This window comes from Emydura macquarii, unplaced genomic scaffold, assembly GCF_026122565.2.
Source record: "Emydura macquarii macquarii isolate MOO-44397 ecotype Brisbane River unplaced genomic scaffold, CSIRO-AGI_Emac_v2 contig_2846, whole genome shotgun sequence".
NCBI lineage: Eukaryota > Metazoa > Chordata > Testudines > Chelidae > Emydura > Emydura macquarii.
The window spans coordinates 4,135,642-4,151,596 of record NW_027132983.1 but is presented as its reverse complement, the minus strand read 5'-3'; the positions used below and the strand labels follow the sequence as shown (position 1 = coordinate 4,151,596).

General features: G+C 35.5%; 1 protein-coding gene across 1 annotated transcript in view; it reads right to left on the bottom strand.

Annotated features, from left to right (window-relative positions):
- The window catches only part of IARS1 (isoleucyl-tRNA synthetase 1), a 126,803-nt gene that overhangs the window by 25,355 nt on the left and 85,493 nt on the right, over nt 1–15,955 (bottom strand). The window contains exons 21-28 of the mRNA XM_067568101.1: nt 12,618–12,709; nt 12,139–12,216; nt 11,479–11,600; nt 7,943–8,045; nt 7,651–7,734; nt 1,780–1,954; nt 699–811; nt 96–191 (exon numbers count right to left, since the gene is read on the bottom strand). Coding sequence (XP_067424202.1) covers nt 96–191; nt 699–811; nt 1,780–1,954; nt 7,651–7,734; nt 7,943–8,045; nt 11,479–11,600; nt 12,139–12,216; nt 12,618–12,709 — 863 coding nt within the window. The remainder of the gene's footprint in view (nt 1–95; nt 192–698; nt 812–1,779; nt 1,955–7,650; nt 7,735–7,942; nt 8,046–11,478; nt 11,601–12,138; nt 12,217–12,617; nt 12,710–15,955) is intronic.

The following is a 15,955-nucleotide window of genomic DNA, read 5'->3' as shown; positions in this document are numbered from 1 at the left end:
TGCACTTTAAATCAATTTGGAAACTTCCAACTCCCTCTGTATATTACATAAAACTGATTTTTACAAAATAAGATCCCATTCCATAACTTGCTAACCTTCTTGCGAAGTTTTTGGATGCGATTAATCACTTCCCGAGCAACTCCTTCATCAACCATTGACTGATCTGGGGTGACATCTAAGAGAACTAAAACCTGAAAGAATGTACAGCAGAATCATTAGTAAAAATAAATAAACCAGTTATTGCATTAAACTGCACACTTATGTTTTTATAAAGCTGATCACTTAAAGGCGGTTATGGTAAGGAGATAGACTTAATAAGGAGTGTTCATATTCATCAGATCAGCTCCCCATATACATTCAAAGTCATAGCTTCTTTAGGGATAAAGATCAGCCTTTACTGCTGTTACTCCTGTTACAAATGCACAGTCATTACCAATGGAGGAGAGTGAGCTGTCTGTTACACTATCCTGAGTACTGGCATTTCCACTGACATAGATGAGTAACCAGTAAGAACTAGGTTAAGATGACAATGTTCATTTCTAGTTGTGTACTAAATATGATTTGAACATAAGTATCCTGAAATGAAAGGCTAGTGCAATCACTCACTGTGTCACTATTACCTTACTTAAATATTTAAATGCTTACTTTCTAGGGAAACACTTTGCTTAAACCAGAGAAAGAATTACTATAATTAATACCTGAGCATCAGAATGTGCCTCATACTGGGCAGATCCTCCCATGACCTGATCAAAGGTGTACATGAGACGGAGATCTTCCTCATGTAATTCATGCCCTTCCACAACAATGGTACCTATATCATTAATGAAACAATTATTTACACTAGGTTATTAAAGAACAAAGCATTTTTGCTCAGTCATGTCAGTGAGCATCCTGCAGTTAACTCTTGAACTAAGTACACATTAATACCAAACTTCAAATATATGAAATACATCACATTGTGACATTTCTTTCAACAGGAAGACAGTGTCCAGGTAATTAATACATTAACACAGGTAATACAGATGATCAACAACTAAATTGACAGGAACCCTGAGCTATGTTATTTGAAGTCCAGCACTGCTGGGCAACATTGTTAGCAATTCTTAGGAACACTAAAACTATTCCAAATGTAGACCTCCCAAGGTAAAGTCACTACATGCAGTAGAATTCAAACTCAAGCACCAGAACTGGTGCAGACCATTTGGAATCAATAGGTGTCTATTATTAAAGCTGAATAAAGGTTAAATGTACAATACAGAGTAAAGATGTTTGGAAAAATCCCACCCACCTGAAACTGTTAAACTGATATCAAAAAAGTTTCACCTATATGTTTATTTCATATCTGAATTTAAGAATCATGGAATCCAGTTCTTGTACTACATGCAAGACTCTATCAGTCTAGTCTGTTCTACATAGTACTTTTCACCATAGTATATAGAAGCAATGTTTAAGTTATGCACAAATAGACATTTGTTTCTACTCTAGAGAAGTAAGTTCAAGGAATCAATTCACAGTTTCCCTTTATCCTCTTAGAAAGTTCACAAGTTTGCCTAGACTGTTAGCTGGAGGTCGGGCCTTAAAAATCTCTTGCAGTTTGATGCAACAATGTATTTGTGTTTATTTATTTTTACCTAAAATGAATTAAACTGACTATTATATATTTAAACTAAAAGCAATGGCTTGAGCCATCTGAGAGGCCTGAAATACTTTGGCTCTTCTTTCCAAGGTCCACATCACGACCATTATCTGCTGATCAATGCGTACAGTTCCACTATGCACCTGTCTTTTGGAATTTTTCCAGCTGCTCACTCTTCAGCTCCTTAATGGCAATCGTAACAGCTTTAAAGGCACCTTTCAGACGCTTCCCGAGCACCATGTGATCCGGTTCCGCTCTTAGACGGATTCCGTACTTATCCTTATCAGTAGACAATGTCACCTGACGTACATTAAGTTCCTGCATAAATTTACCAAAAGAAAAAATATATAAGCAAAGTAACGACTTTCACAACAATCATAGTTGGAAGAATAGGGAAAGGGGTTGGGAGAGGGATTATAGCATGCACACACAGAGTTTTCTATGTAGATGTCCTCGTGAATAAAAGGATTATTTTTTTGATTAGACAATGTATATTGTTTTGATTAAAAAAAACAGTTGGTTGATTTGATTTTGCCACTATGACATCCTTAATTTTCTCAATATAAAATGAAGCCATTATGCAGTGTGCATGAATGTGTAATTGTATTTGTATAGTTACACACAAAGATACTTATACACTTTGTAACATGTTACAATGCATGTGAGTACTACAATTATTTTAAATACTTGCATCTCAATACTTTAACACGATCTACAGTACACAAAATAAAGCCACAAAGTAAAAGCTCTAGTTTTCAAAAATGTATTGGTTTAAAATAAACTTAAGTAATTTACACCAAAATAAATAATCTTAAATTAACTATGTAATTTACCAGGAAAAGAGAATATCATGAATGCAATTAAATTTCCCATTGCATTTCATTAAAATTCTCGCAGCACTCTCTCTAATTTGGTATTATCCTTTATTAAAGATATTAGGAGAGCCCTATGTATTTTTTAAGGAGTATTCATTTCATTTATCTTTGTTCTAAACGCTTAGACTCAGTATTTCTCTCCAGCATCCCAAAAGTGAGCTTGGTCCTTTCATCCTGTATTAGTCATGACCTTTGTTTATATTTTTTAAATTAATGCAATAATACATAATAATTTCAATAATGTATTTGTTTAATAAACAGACTAAAGATAATTTATGTAATATAATACTTGTCCTCCTAAATGTTAACACTTTATGATATTTAAAAAGTTAGATTCTCCCTGAAAGCTTTCACGTGTCTCCTGAAAGACCAACTTTTAAAAATAGACATTGCTATGTTAAAACCTTTATTTTTCACTATTGGGGCAGAATCTGCAGTGTTCATATACCAAAAACATTTCATGAAATGAAATCAAATGGTTCTTCAAGTGAAGCATCAGTCTGTCTGAAACAAGAGATATGGGCTGCATGATCTGACACAGAAGAAAATAGCTATGGACTTTGCAGATATTAAATCTTTATTGGATAGTATCCATTCATAATGGGCTTCATTTTCAGTTTTGCCCTTTACCTTTCAATTCAGGTGGTTGGTCTGTGGACATCTTATAACAGAATTACAGCTATAGCTAGCAGAACATGAACATATTTTATTGAAAGGGTTGAGATCTATTTCTGGGAGTATTTATAAAATATTTTACTTCTACCTTCTTACAGCAGAATTGGCATTGGTGAGGCCTCAACTGCAATACTGTGTCCAATTCTGGGTGCTCCACTTCAAGAAATGTGTGGATAAATTGGAGAGAGTCCAGAAGAGAGCAACAAAAATGACAGAAGGTTTAGAAAACCTGAACTATGAGGAAAAGTAAAAAAAAAAAAAAAATGGGCAAGTTAAGTCCTGAGAAAAGAAGACTGAGCAGGACCTGATAATCTTCAAATATGTTAAAGGTCATTATAAAGAGGTAGAACAAATAGTTATGAACTTAATCTTCACAAAGGGAGATTTAAGTTAGATGTTAGGAAAATCTTTCTAACTACAAGAGTAGTTAAGTTTGGAACAGGCTTCCAGGAGAATTTGTGGAATCTCCATCATCGAGGTTTTTAACAACAGGTTGGACAACCACCTGTTAGGGATGGTCTAGGTTTACTTGGTCCTGCCCCAGTGCAGGAGTCTGGACTTGATGACCTGGAAATCCCTTCCAGACGTACACTTCTATGATACTTGTAGTAAGTTGTATGCTGATTAAATGTGGACTGAATTGTAAGATGAGTATTCAACATACTACATTGGAAGAAAATTTTTTCAAGACCATGATATCCAACCGAGTTCTACCAAGCCAGCATCTTTGCCAATCTAACGCTCCATCATGCACTGTCATGCTGTGACATCAGAATTAATATGGAACCATGGGAGATACTGGATATGGCCCATATGAAATAGAGTATGTTCCATTTTAACATGGAGGGTGAAGAATTGCACATTTTTCCCCTTTTGGGGTATAAAGCTATTAAAACTTTGATACATAGAATCAAACATCCCTGCTCATACGCTATGTTGGGCTATCTGCTGGATTTAAAAACTGTAAAACTTTGTTAGGAAACTGATCCTTTGCTGAAAGGGGTCCCTCAAACCAGCACTGGAAATAGCTTATTTGCTAGTGCTGGCAAGACAAACCCATTTTTGGCACTGTTACTAAAAGCTTTCTTAAGACTTTTTTCTCTTGTGAGCTTGATCTTGGTCCTTTCTGCACTTGCACTTAAACCGTTTTTGGCAATGGATCAATTTCCTCGTCTAGACAGCCCTTCTATTAGTTTCTAGTTTCATTTGTTTAAAATAATTGCTTTATTTTCCTAATAAAGAATCAAAAGATTGTAGCTCAGAAAGCAAGACAATTTAAAATGCAGCTCTCTGGAGAAAGTTGTTCTGATAAATGAGTTTTTACAAAAATTGACATCTCCTGCACTGACATCTTTTCTCAATTTCTTTTGTCAGCACTCGCACTAAAAGATTATACTGTAAGTGACATCACAACCACAAGAGACATCTCAGTTTACCAAATTTACCAAAAATCATTTCTGGCATTAATGCTAAAGAATAAAAAATAAAAGTCACAAATACTCTGATTACATAATCAAGTTTGATGAACAACAAAGCTGAGAAGTATAATCAAAATGCAGCATATCATAATTCAAACTGGCTGAGTTCACTGATATCTTTGTGATATCTATACTCTCCTTTCCAGTAACTAACATGAAAGCTTTCTGTAAGTATCAAAATAAATATTGCATTTTGGTATCAATCTGCAAGACTGGAAGGTTTACACAGCACAACTCCAACCTTGGTGGCAAATTAACATATCTTAATTGAGTTTGTTGCCTGATATTTGTAAGAAAAAAGATGTCCCTTATTTTTGTCATAGGTGCTGAACTTGAATTATTCCTCATTAGAACGATTTATTACAAAACTTTCCTATGTTTAATTTGAAAGGTTAACCCAGCCTTACCTTTACCCAATTATCTGTGTTCCCGAAAACCAATACAAGTTAATATCACATTATAAAAGTTTAAATAAACCAATACTTTTGGCGTTTAACAACCACCTTCCTACAAATCTCTTGTGGCTTGAGTATTACTCCTAGTTTTACAAATGAAGAAACGGAGGAAGAGAGGTTAAATGACTTGCTGAATACAAAAGGATCAGTGGTAAAGCCAGAATTAGGACTCAGGAGTTGTTGGTTCCCAGCCCAGCACTCATGCTACCAGACACACAACCTCCAACTGCCAAGAACTGGAGAGGAGATATTGTCAAAGATGGGGAGGCTATTCAACACATAATACCTCTCCAACAGCCATAATGGGGGATGCTGGCTTTGTACAGCTGTGAAGGACAGAGAACAGGGGTTCTCAAACTGGGGGGCGTGACCCCTCAGGGGCTCGCAAAGTTATTATGGGGTGGGGGGGTCGTGAGCTGTCAGCCCACTATGTATGTCAGTAAGGATGGCATGGCATGGCATGGGTGGGGTCATCACTTTTGCGGGGGCAGGTCGTCACAGCCTAAAATACTTTCAAAGGGGTCCCAGAAAAAAAAAGTTTAAGAATTCCTGACATAGAAGATTCCTGGTTAAGGTACTTTATTAGTCCTTTGGCGTCTAGCTTGGTATCAGCCAATGTCTGATGGCTCTAGAGTGAGTGCAACACACTGAGCGCACCGAAACAGACTGTGCAATGCTAAGCAGGAGAATTAATATTTTCATACTTGAAGAAACCAGTCAAAACTGGCAAAAATATACCAAACCAAGCACTGGTAGAAGTAGTTTCATCTTTTTATTTTCAATTTTATCAGTAAAAAAGATTCTAATGAGAGCACGTTGTATAAACAAACATTTATTGCAGCACTTATAGCCCAAACTAGGTATGAATTTTGCTAGTGGATATGAATATGAAAGTGAAATTGATTAGTCCATGTATATAGTCTAATCTAAGAGAAACAAGTATTAAAACAGCAAAGAAAAATAGATTAGTTTTAAAATCTTTTCCATCTTGAACTCTCTCTATCTTATTATTTGGTAAAAACAAAGATTTTTTCAAGTACTTTTTGAATCTGTGTTTCTTTAGTGTTTATTACCAAGAACAGGCACAAAATGAAGTTATACTATAACAAAATAATCAAGTTAATGCAAAGGATGAATGGATGAAGAAACCACATTCAGTATTTATGCGGACATAAACACTGAATGTAGTTCCTTCATCTAGTCATCTATCCTTTATACTTATCCTTTATGTTATCTATCTCAAGAAGTGTTTAAAGTATCCTCTAAACCTCAAAACGCTCCAGAAAGAAAGAGAAGAGAGATAAAAGATACATAACAGCTACTCCGGCTGAAAAACATTCTTCCTTACCAGAAGTTACCTTCCTCTCCCTCCACCCCCTCCAGCCTCACCCCACACACAGACACTTAATTTTTCTAATGCAAACAACTATACCTACTACAGGACATCTTTGAGGAGAAAGAATACACATTTTAAAAAGATCTGTTTGTAAAGGCATTTAATTGAATTTAAGAGCCAATGAATAACATCTCTGCAATCAGCATTTAAGGATCAAAAGCAATACAGTTGTTTCCCCACCCCAATTTCTTCAATTTGGTACAGAGATTAAAAACTTTAAAAACATCTTGAAAATATTAATTTTTAGAAGACTAGCTAAAAGTAGGATGCCCAGACAATTTGACAGTCAACTCAAATATGTCAAATACCAAAAAGATTAATTTATTTTGAATGGCAAGGTTTTTATCCTTGTAAAGTATTAAAGTAGTGCAGAGTGCATTTTCTCTAATGGACCCACATTAAAGAGAGAGTACTACAAAGGCATATCACAGGGAATGCTCAAGATAATTGCAAGAAATTAGACAGACCATAAAATCTTACCTATTTGACATCTTATTTTGTACAGGACTTTGGAAAAACAAGTTAAGCTTTGAGAACTTTTGGAACATACTGAATTGTTTTCTGCTCTTACTTTTCACCTACTTTCCACCTAACTGAAGCTATGGATCTGCATAGTTCCTTAGCCCTTCGGCATATACTCTAGTCATTGCATTTTAATAGACTTGAATTTTTTATTGATAACAATGATTACCCTACCCCCTATAATTTCACCTCCAAGATTTGGCTACAATATACTTTGCCAGTCCTGAGTGATTTAGGCTCATTTTCATTCAAACTGTGTTTCTGCCCCTCACTGCTCATGAAAAGTTATATTTCTAAAGTTCTCTGAATGACTTTATATTAAAAGTCACGCTGTGTGGTCAGACACTTTCAGAGATTAAGTGTTTCTCACAGATGTAGTATGCAGATTTAGGATCATAATCCACCCTCAATTTTTGAGCATAGCTCCCGTTTATATGACTGAAATATTTGCATACTGACCAAGTGTAGAATGTGGTCCAAAAAAGCAATACCTGTAATTTACTGAAATTCAGTTAAGTGAGGTATTAATCTATCCTATAGCTATAATATAGAAGAGCTTCTTTGAACGTGATTTGCATAGTAAAACTTAATCTGTTGTTGATAATGTTCTTACCTCAAGTATATATTTCTCCAAAGACCTGATGTTTTCCAGAGCCTCTGGGTCCTGATGGATAACCACTACTTCTTTCAGAGGATACTGAAACAAAATTCAATAAAAATTTGGGCTGTAAGAGGAAATGAAGGGCTACAGAAATTATTATTTTGGTCATTTTAAACAAAATTTCTCTCTGTTTAATTCTGCTTGCTAGCACAGATTTATTCACTCACTCCTTCCTTCTCCAAAAGTTACAGAGCTGCTATATGTTCATGGAATATTGATGTAAGAGATATTAAGAGCTTCTAACCTTTACTGGAATGGTTTTCCTGTCTCGGATTACCCGGCCAAGCTCAATAACAGATTGCATCCAGGAAACTGCATTTTCAATTTTTTTGTCAATCAGATCCTCCCTAGATTAAGAAGAAATCATCTAATGTTATCATCTCTTTAGATTATTTAAGTAGGCCTCTAACCCATTGTCACATCTGTCAAAAATTTCCCATAACAGATTTGATCATACCCTTTTACTGGTAATGCTAAAAAGCAATTTTCTCTGTCTTAGACGGTGGGTTGTTTTTTTTTTTGGTGTTTTTTTTGTTTGTTTGGTTTTTTTTTATTCTCATCAGCTATCATTAATAGCTTTCAGAAGACTGACTGATGTGAAATAATTATGTACACTATTTATTTCACAAGTGTCCAATGAAGAGCAGAATTTACATTTACATAGTTACACTGCTATTGAAATAACCACACACAGTGAACTGGTGGGATCTCAATTTATTTTTTATCTTGAAAGTGTGGGTTACAAGAGAATGATGGGTTAAGTCCATTTTGCCAGAATTCAGACCTGTATTTTCCAGAAAGCTTATGTTTTTCAAACGTGGTGCTTCAGAACACTACATTTTTCTCTGTGGCTTGATAACAAGCTCCCCCCACAGCTCCCTGTTTCTAGACATCTTATTTTTCTGGTTAAGCACAGAGTCAAAGCTTGTTTCAAATGTAAAAGCAATCACCAATTCTATGAGTGATGACAGTCCTTGTTTTGTTTATTGCTTGAATGTATCTGTAATTCAGGCAGCTCTTTCAAAACTACATACATTTTTGAGCAAAGCACAGAGTCATTATTATTTTGGTATAGATTTGTGTCAGAAAAGCTGTGAACAAAGAAAAGTTTACTAGGGATCTGATGTTGCTAATTATGTTATTTTAAGTGGAAGCATTCTTGGTGAAAACAGAACAGTCTGGAAAGTTTACCAGAAGGGAGAAGAATCAGTGGAGCAAGATTTAAGACTTGTCATGCCCTAATCTGTGGTACCAGGAATTTTTGGATTAACATCACTATTTTTAAGTTTCTGTGCTTCTTAAAGCCAATTTCCCATGGAAGGACTTCAAAAAAAGGTCAAATTTGTACTTTATTGTAATATAAAGTTTTCTGGTTTTCATTCATATATGTTCATAGTAAGAAATATTACTTTCCACTAAGACTTTAAAGTATTATTATAAAACTGCATTTTGAGAATATTTTTCATAGATTATGTGTAGTTTATTATAAAAAACTATGTTTTTTTATTTTACCTGTTACTTTGGGCAGAGAAGAATCAAGCTAGCATACAGAATAAGTAAGGCCTTTCATTTTTGGTTTTTAACTTTCTTTAAAAATTTTGCAGAAATTTATCAATGTTTATGACAAAATTTTTAAAATAGGTGCAAAAAAAACAAATTTAGCATTTTTGGGGAGAAAATATCAGGGTTAATAGTGGAAGAGGGGAGGACAGAAAAAACCACAAATAGAGAAAAGTAAGAATAATGAAAGTAAAAGCAGTTCAATATCATGGTTTATTTCATGAAATGCACAGCAAAAGTATATATGCACATGCACACGTGTGTGTGTGTGTGTGTGTGTGTGTGTGTGTGTGTGTATGTATCTTCCACTACTCTGCCTTGCTTTAACAGATAGACTAATTTATTATTAAAATACACATAATCTACTTAATGTGATGTCCTGGATTGCCTTAACATAACCAGTATCTTCATGTATTGCATGGTCAAAAAAGTCAGGTTAAAAAAAACAGTAAAAAAACCCCAAATAATAGTTTTTGTAAATCCCAGGAATTTTTTGGTTAAAAAAAGTTCAGTAAAAACTGAAAACAAAGGGCCTGAAACGTAAGTAATTACTCAAAAAATCCCAAAATTTCGGTGTCAAAGTTTACAGATGCACTGTTCATTTGACTAACTGAAATATAGATTTATTACAGGGATGCATATTCAACTGTTTCTGTAAAAAGTATGAACTTATTGGATTTCCAAGGTATATAAAGGTCTGCAACAAGCAATGTATCAGGAGACCACGTAATTAGAACAAAGAACAGGAAATAAGAGCCACAGCTGTAGCTCAGAATTCTGGGAGTCAGATTCAGTCCTATGCAGGGCAAGAAGGTTGGATAAACCTCTTGTGTCTTGATGACTGTCTTGAAGGGTGTCAGAATTTCCCTAAATCACTAATCTGAATAGCACCCAAACAGAAAATGAAAGCACATTTTTGTGGAATCCCAAGAACTCAGAGCTATCACCATTAGTTGTATACAGCAATAGACTGCTTAAGTGTCACAGAAGCAATTTATTCTCTTACACACATGCTGTTTTAAAAGCCAGACATCAATTTATGTCTAATCCCCAAAATGACACAGTCAGTTTAGTCTGACAACCATACGGCTTTTTTTTTTAATAAACCTATCATGCTGCTGTGAAAGTATACACCACACAGCAACATAACCTACAACTGCCGCAAAAAGAGATGATGTCTCTGTTACTATCTGTGCTACTGTCCTTGGAAAAGCTCACTCATTACAGATTAACTATCAAAATCAAAGCTTAATTTAAACGTAATACTAAAACGAAAAAAAGACACCAACGAAGAAAAATGCCTGCCAGATTTTTAGCCACTATAAAATCTCAAGTGTAATTTAGTTTTGAAATCACGTCTATCTTTGATTTGATTAGTAGAAGGGAACAGAAATGCACATGGGACCCAATAAATTACACAAATTAAGTTGCCATGAATAGCTGTGTTTCCTTCTATTAGTCCATATACACAACAAGTTCAAGGGCATTCCTAATGACAACTTATCAGTTTCACATTATGTATCATAGAAGAATACATGTCTAAATACAGAAAATCAGGAGCATTGATAAATGAATCTCAGTAGATTTCTTGTAACAATATTTTCCCTAATTAATGTATACTGTATAGCCATCAGAACGAACACAATAATTCTCTTCACGGTCTCTTGATTGGTCAGTGACACCAAAGGGCTCAGTATGCATAAAAAGAAAAATCTAGGTAAGATTTAATCTCTAGACTGCCCATGCTGACATCTGAGGTACCAAATATGTTCCTGTGTTATCCTTGCTGGGTTGTGAGACTGAGCTGCAATGCAACAGGAAAGAAACTCCCCAGAACTAACCCAGAACCATTCGAAACCAGCCAGTCCTGAAGGATTAACACTCTTCAGCAATAGCAAGTGTGTTAAAGGCTAAAGGGAAACACTGTCCTAAAGCAAAGAGGTGTATAGTAGTCAAACATTTTCATAACCCTTTCAATTACATACTTTGCATGCCCAAGAAAAGCAGAAGTGTTTAAAAACATAAGCACAACTGCAAAATTATTTTCTGAGTGCAAAAGGGATCCTTTGTATTAAAAAATGTGTTCCCTGTGTGATTGTAAATACCCAAGACTAGTATTTATGCTTTGTTTAAATATCTATGTAAGGTATGAAGAACTTCTCTCTGAAACAACATGGAAGAGAACCCTGCCCGCTGTCACCAATAGAGTTTCTTTCTTACCTCACTTGAGGAAGCATGAGATAGTGAATGCTATCAGTATTCTTCTCCTGAACTGAGGCCGGATCAATAAGGGTCTTCAGATTCTGGTACATCATTTCAGTGATAAAGGGAGTATAAGGTGCCTGCAATATTTTATATGTTATATTTCATGAATGCATTCATTACTGAATTCTATCCTCTATATTTTTAACCAATTACCTTCATTATTAGCCAAACACAAGCCTTTCCCTTTTCTCATATTAATAAGGCGCCTTATGTTACAGGATTATAATGTCCAATAGACAGTTTTGCAAAAGTGCAATATTTACCTTGTGTTTAACACTGAAGTATTATTCAAAGAATAGGCCCTGATGAACAAATGAAATTGATGCCAGCTGTTCACCTTCCTCTTGTGTTTAACCAATTATTATTATTGAAATCTCTTTGTAATCTCAGTTGATGTCTAAATTTTATAACACAGAATCTTAGTACAAGTAAACATGCAGAGAAAATGCAATACTATGCAATGCAATGATAAAATGAAGTTGCAGTTTTCCACATTTTCAGGCTTTGATTTGTTAGCTTCTAGGGGCAACCATGACAAACAGAAGTGTGCACCCAGGCTTGCAGGGGAATCAATTACATAATTTAAATAATTACAGGTGAGTGTAAAGCCCTTACCATGAGTCTGCACATTGCATACAGAACACTGAACAAGGTTTCCAAGGCCATAACGCAGTCATCATTCCCATTTTCACCCTATTCAACGTATCCATTGAGACAAGAAAAAGATTAGAAAAACATCCATACTTTTAAAATAATCAACTACACTCTCACTGTGCAATACATGATTTTACACCTTCATCCAATAAATGCTAGCTTTTTAAGATTCACAATTACAGTTCAATCCTACCCAACAAAACAAAAATTACGGGCTACTGTGTATTTTTATTTTCCCTATGAATAAATAAAGTGAAAAAACCATAAATGAAGTAAAAAGGGAATATCACGTTTATTTACAATTTCAGCTATTCAGCTAAAAGCAACACAATTTTATAACACACACAACAAACATTCTATAAGGATTTTATTAGTTAACGTATTTAAATAACATTGGGCTCTATCTATCATAAAAGTTAGCCACAGAAATAGTGACCTACCTTTAACCTTCTGCGATTCATTCTGACGTACCAGTTGGTCAGTACATCAACAAACTTAACAAGTCGAGGGACTACTGTGTATAGTCTGTAGGCTAGGAGGAAAAATAATTTGTTACTGTACAAAACACTTGTCTTCTGCATCAAATTCTTCCCTTAAAGATTCATACAATAACAAAGTCTTGGCAATTTAACACTCAGGACTTTACCGAAGCAAATATCTTAGTAAGATTAAAAAAATGGGATTAGACACACTAGTATTACTAGAATCTGCACTTCAACTATATCATAAAAGTGAAATTACAAGCGTAATCAATTCTCATGCTTCAGGCCATAAGCATGTCATCAGCTGGAGGTCAGAAATAAATTGCCACCCATAGTCTAAGTTCTGCACAGAGGTGCATTACGGCCATTTTATGCCTTAATCGGAAGCATACTGAAAGAGGGTACAGGACAAAATGGACCATTGATCTACTCTGGTTTGGCAATTCCTAAATTTGAACACACTGCTAAAAGAAACAAAAGGAGTATTTAAAAATTCACCTAAAACTGTAGGAGAAACATGAATGGAGATGTAATTACCCAGTTCAGGAACCATTTTATTTGTTTTGCAATTTTTTTTCATTTAACTTTTTTTCCCAAGACAGTTTCTTGTTCAGTTCTGCTAAATAGTAGAGTAGCCTAAAAACTGTAAAGTCATTCGTGAAAACAGATTTTATTTTGTCTCAAAAACAAATAAAAAGCTAGGCATGGCCATTTTCTTATGTTCTGTATAATTCAAATGTCTGAAGAATTGCTAAAACAAATAACATGTTCTCACATACACCAAAGTCCAACCAGGGGGAAACATGACTTTAGTTGCTCAAATAATTTTTAGTACACAAAAATTGTTTTCTAGAAAGATTAGATAAACTAGTCCTTACAAACAAACAAAAATTAATAACTTGCATACAGTTTGTTAAAAATAAAGAGCTGCTTTTACTTCTGGAGTTTATTTTATTAATCAAATGGCTATTTAATTATACACCTTTCCTTTGAGACTTCCTCAGCACACTTTTTACAAATGCATTTCACAAGCTAGTAATATCTTTGAAAGACTGAGTACTAGATATTTCAACCTAAAAAGGAAACTCTGGAGTCCTGTGCCAAGCAAAAGAAATAAACTATTTTTAGGTTTTTATGTTTTTACAGAGAGATTCCACTACTATCCCTACTTGGAAAGTAATTATGATGCACAACAAGAATAGTTTGACAAAAAAGTGTTTGTGTATTTTACAGTGAGATTTTGTTTGTTTTCAAACTACATTTCATCCACTTTTAATACTCTAGTACAGTGATTCGCAACCTTTTTTGGCTCGAGGGCCACAGATATCATTGTAACAACCTGAAGGGCCACCAGTCTCTGCCACCAGTCTCTCCCCGTCCCCTCACTGCAGCCAAACAGAAGGAGTTTAGCAAGGAGGCTGCCTCCTTCCTCACTGATCTCCCATCCCCCTGGCTGCAACAGATCCTGTAGCCCCATGCACTCCACCTGGGTCCCTAGGCAGTGGCTCCCTTCTGCAGCCAGGGGAATGGGAGATCAATGCTCCCCTCCCTCTGGCTCCAGCAGGGACACCAGAGTCTAGGAACTACAGCAGAGCGCTTTGCCATGCTCCCTGCTACAGCCAGGAGGAGGGGAGCGCTGATCTCCCATCCCCTTGGCTGTAGCAAGGAGACTGCACCGGTGACAACGCATGGCAATGCATTCCGCCTGGGTCTTCTGCAGCCAGTGGGAGGGGAGTGTTTGGTCACTTGGAAAGTCCCTGCAGGCCACTTTTGGCCCCCGGTCCATAGGTTGGGAACCACTGATCTAGAATCTCCAGTTATACCACAACATACTTTCAGCTGACTGAAGGGAAAAAAGTAATTGAACTATTCTCCTCAGTTTAACCAGCATGAAAAACATCGACTTGTAAACTTATCCTCTTATATATTGCACATAGGCACATTAAGGCATCAAATGCACTATGATAAAAGCCATTGTTTCTAAATAGGAAATTTCATCTCACTAAAACATGAAGAATTAATTATTACACTCCCAACTTCCAGTTCAATTTTTCTTTCATCCTTAAATGGCCTTATCAACTATCAGTCCAGATATTAAATATTTCATTCACTGAAGTACTAAGTGCTCTACAAATCACAAAATGTAAATCACAAAGAATATGAAAATTTGACTCAAGACTGCTAGTTTTAAAACCTTAATGACTTAATAGGAGAAATAAATAATGCTAAGATGTACGTACTAAACACTTTATTTTGGTGGCTACAATTTAATGTTAATAAATGGAAGCCAGTTATAGCAAAGAGATTCTGTTTAAAGTTCCCCCATAGAACTACCTAACTTAGGGTTTGTTTGTTTGAAATAGTGGCCATCCTGTCCATTCTTCCAGTTCTGCACCTCTAATGAGCAGGGATAGAAGCTGTGTCATGTTAAAAGGGGGGAAAAAATGCATGCTTAAAGAAGGAGTTTAGATTGCGACACAAATCAACAACATCCAATAAATACAAAACTGAAATTCTCTCTGTATTATATATGCTACTGTATTTGAAAGTATGCTCATGTTAATTACTTATTTTCTATAACACTTACACCAGCTTGGAGAAGTCTACAGCCATTCACTGTAGGTTTTGTAGGAGCAACAGACAGAACCCAATGGAATATTCTATTCTACAGTACAGGGATTAGATGTTAGGATCTGAGCTACGGAAACAACATTTGAAATTGGGCTTTTTGATGGATAAGCTCTTTTTTGTTATTTGCTTTGCAATTGTTTAACGCCGGTCCATGACATTTACGCTGCTGTCAAGAGCAGTGCCATATCGCTGTGGCTTGCCAGGCTACCCTGAATACTAGCAAATTCACCTTCTGGATTTTAAAAAGCAACCTATTTTTAGCCACTGACTCACCACTTGCTTGTTACAGTAAATTAAAATAATGTAGCATGAACTACAGGGCAGTGGGACTTCCAGTGATTCCAACTAAACAGTAAAACAATTAAGTATGCATCAATTGTACATACAGACTATATTAACTATGCTTCAACCAAAAATGTGTCAGCTAGCTATTAAATGCATAGTACTACATATTAAACGCACACACTAAAGAACCAGAGGTCTCTATGTAAATGACAGAAGGAACTAGTAGACAATTCAACCCATTAGTAGGTTGAAAGGTTCTGACGAGGTAACCCTGATTATCCCCAAAACTCTTCTGGACTGTGACACCGATGGAGTATCGAGGGTATATAGTACAGAGTCCCTTGGTAAACTGGCTCTCCTTTTAGGTTGTTAACTGGCTG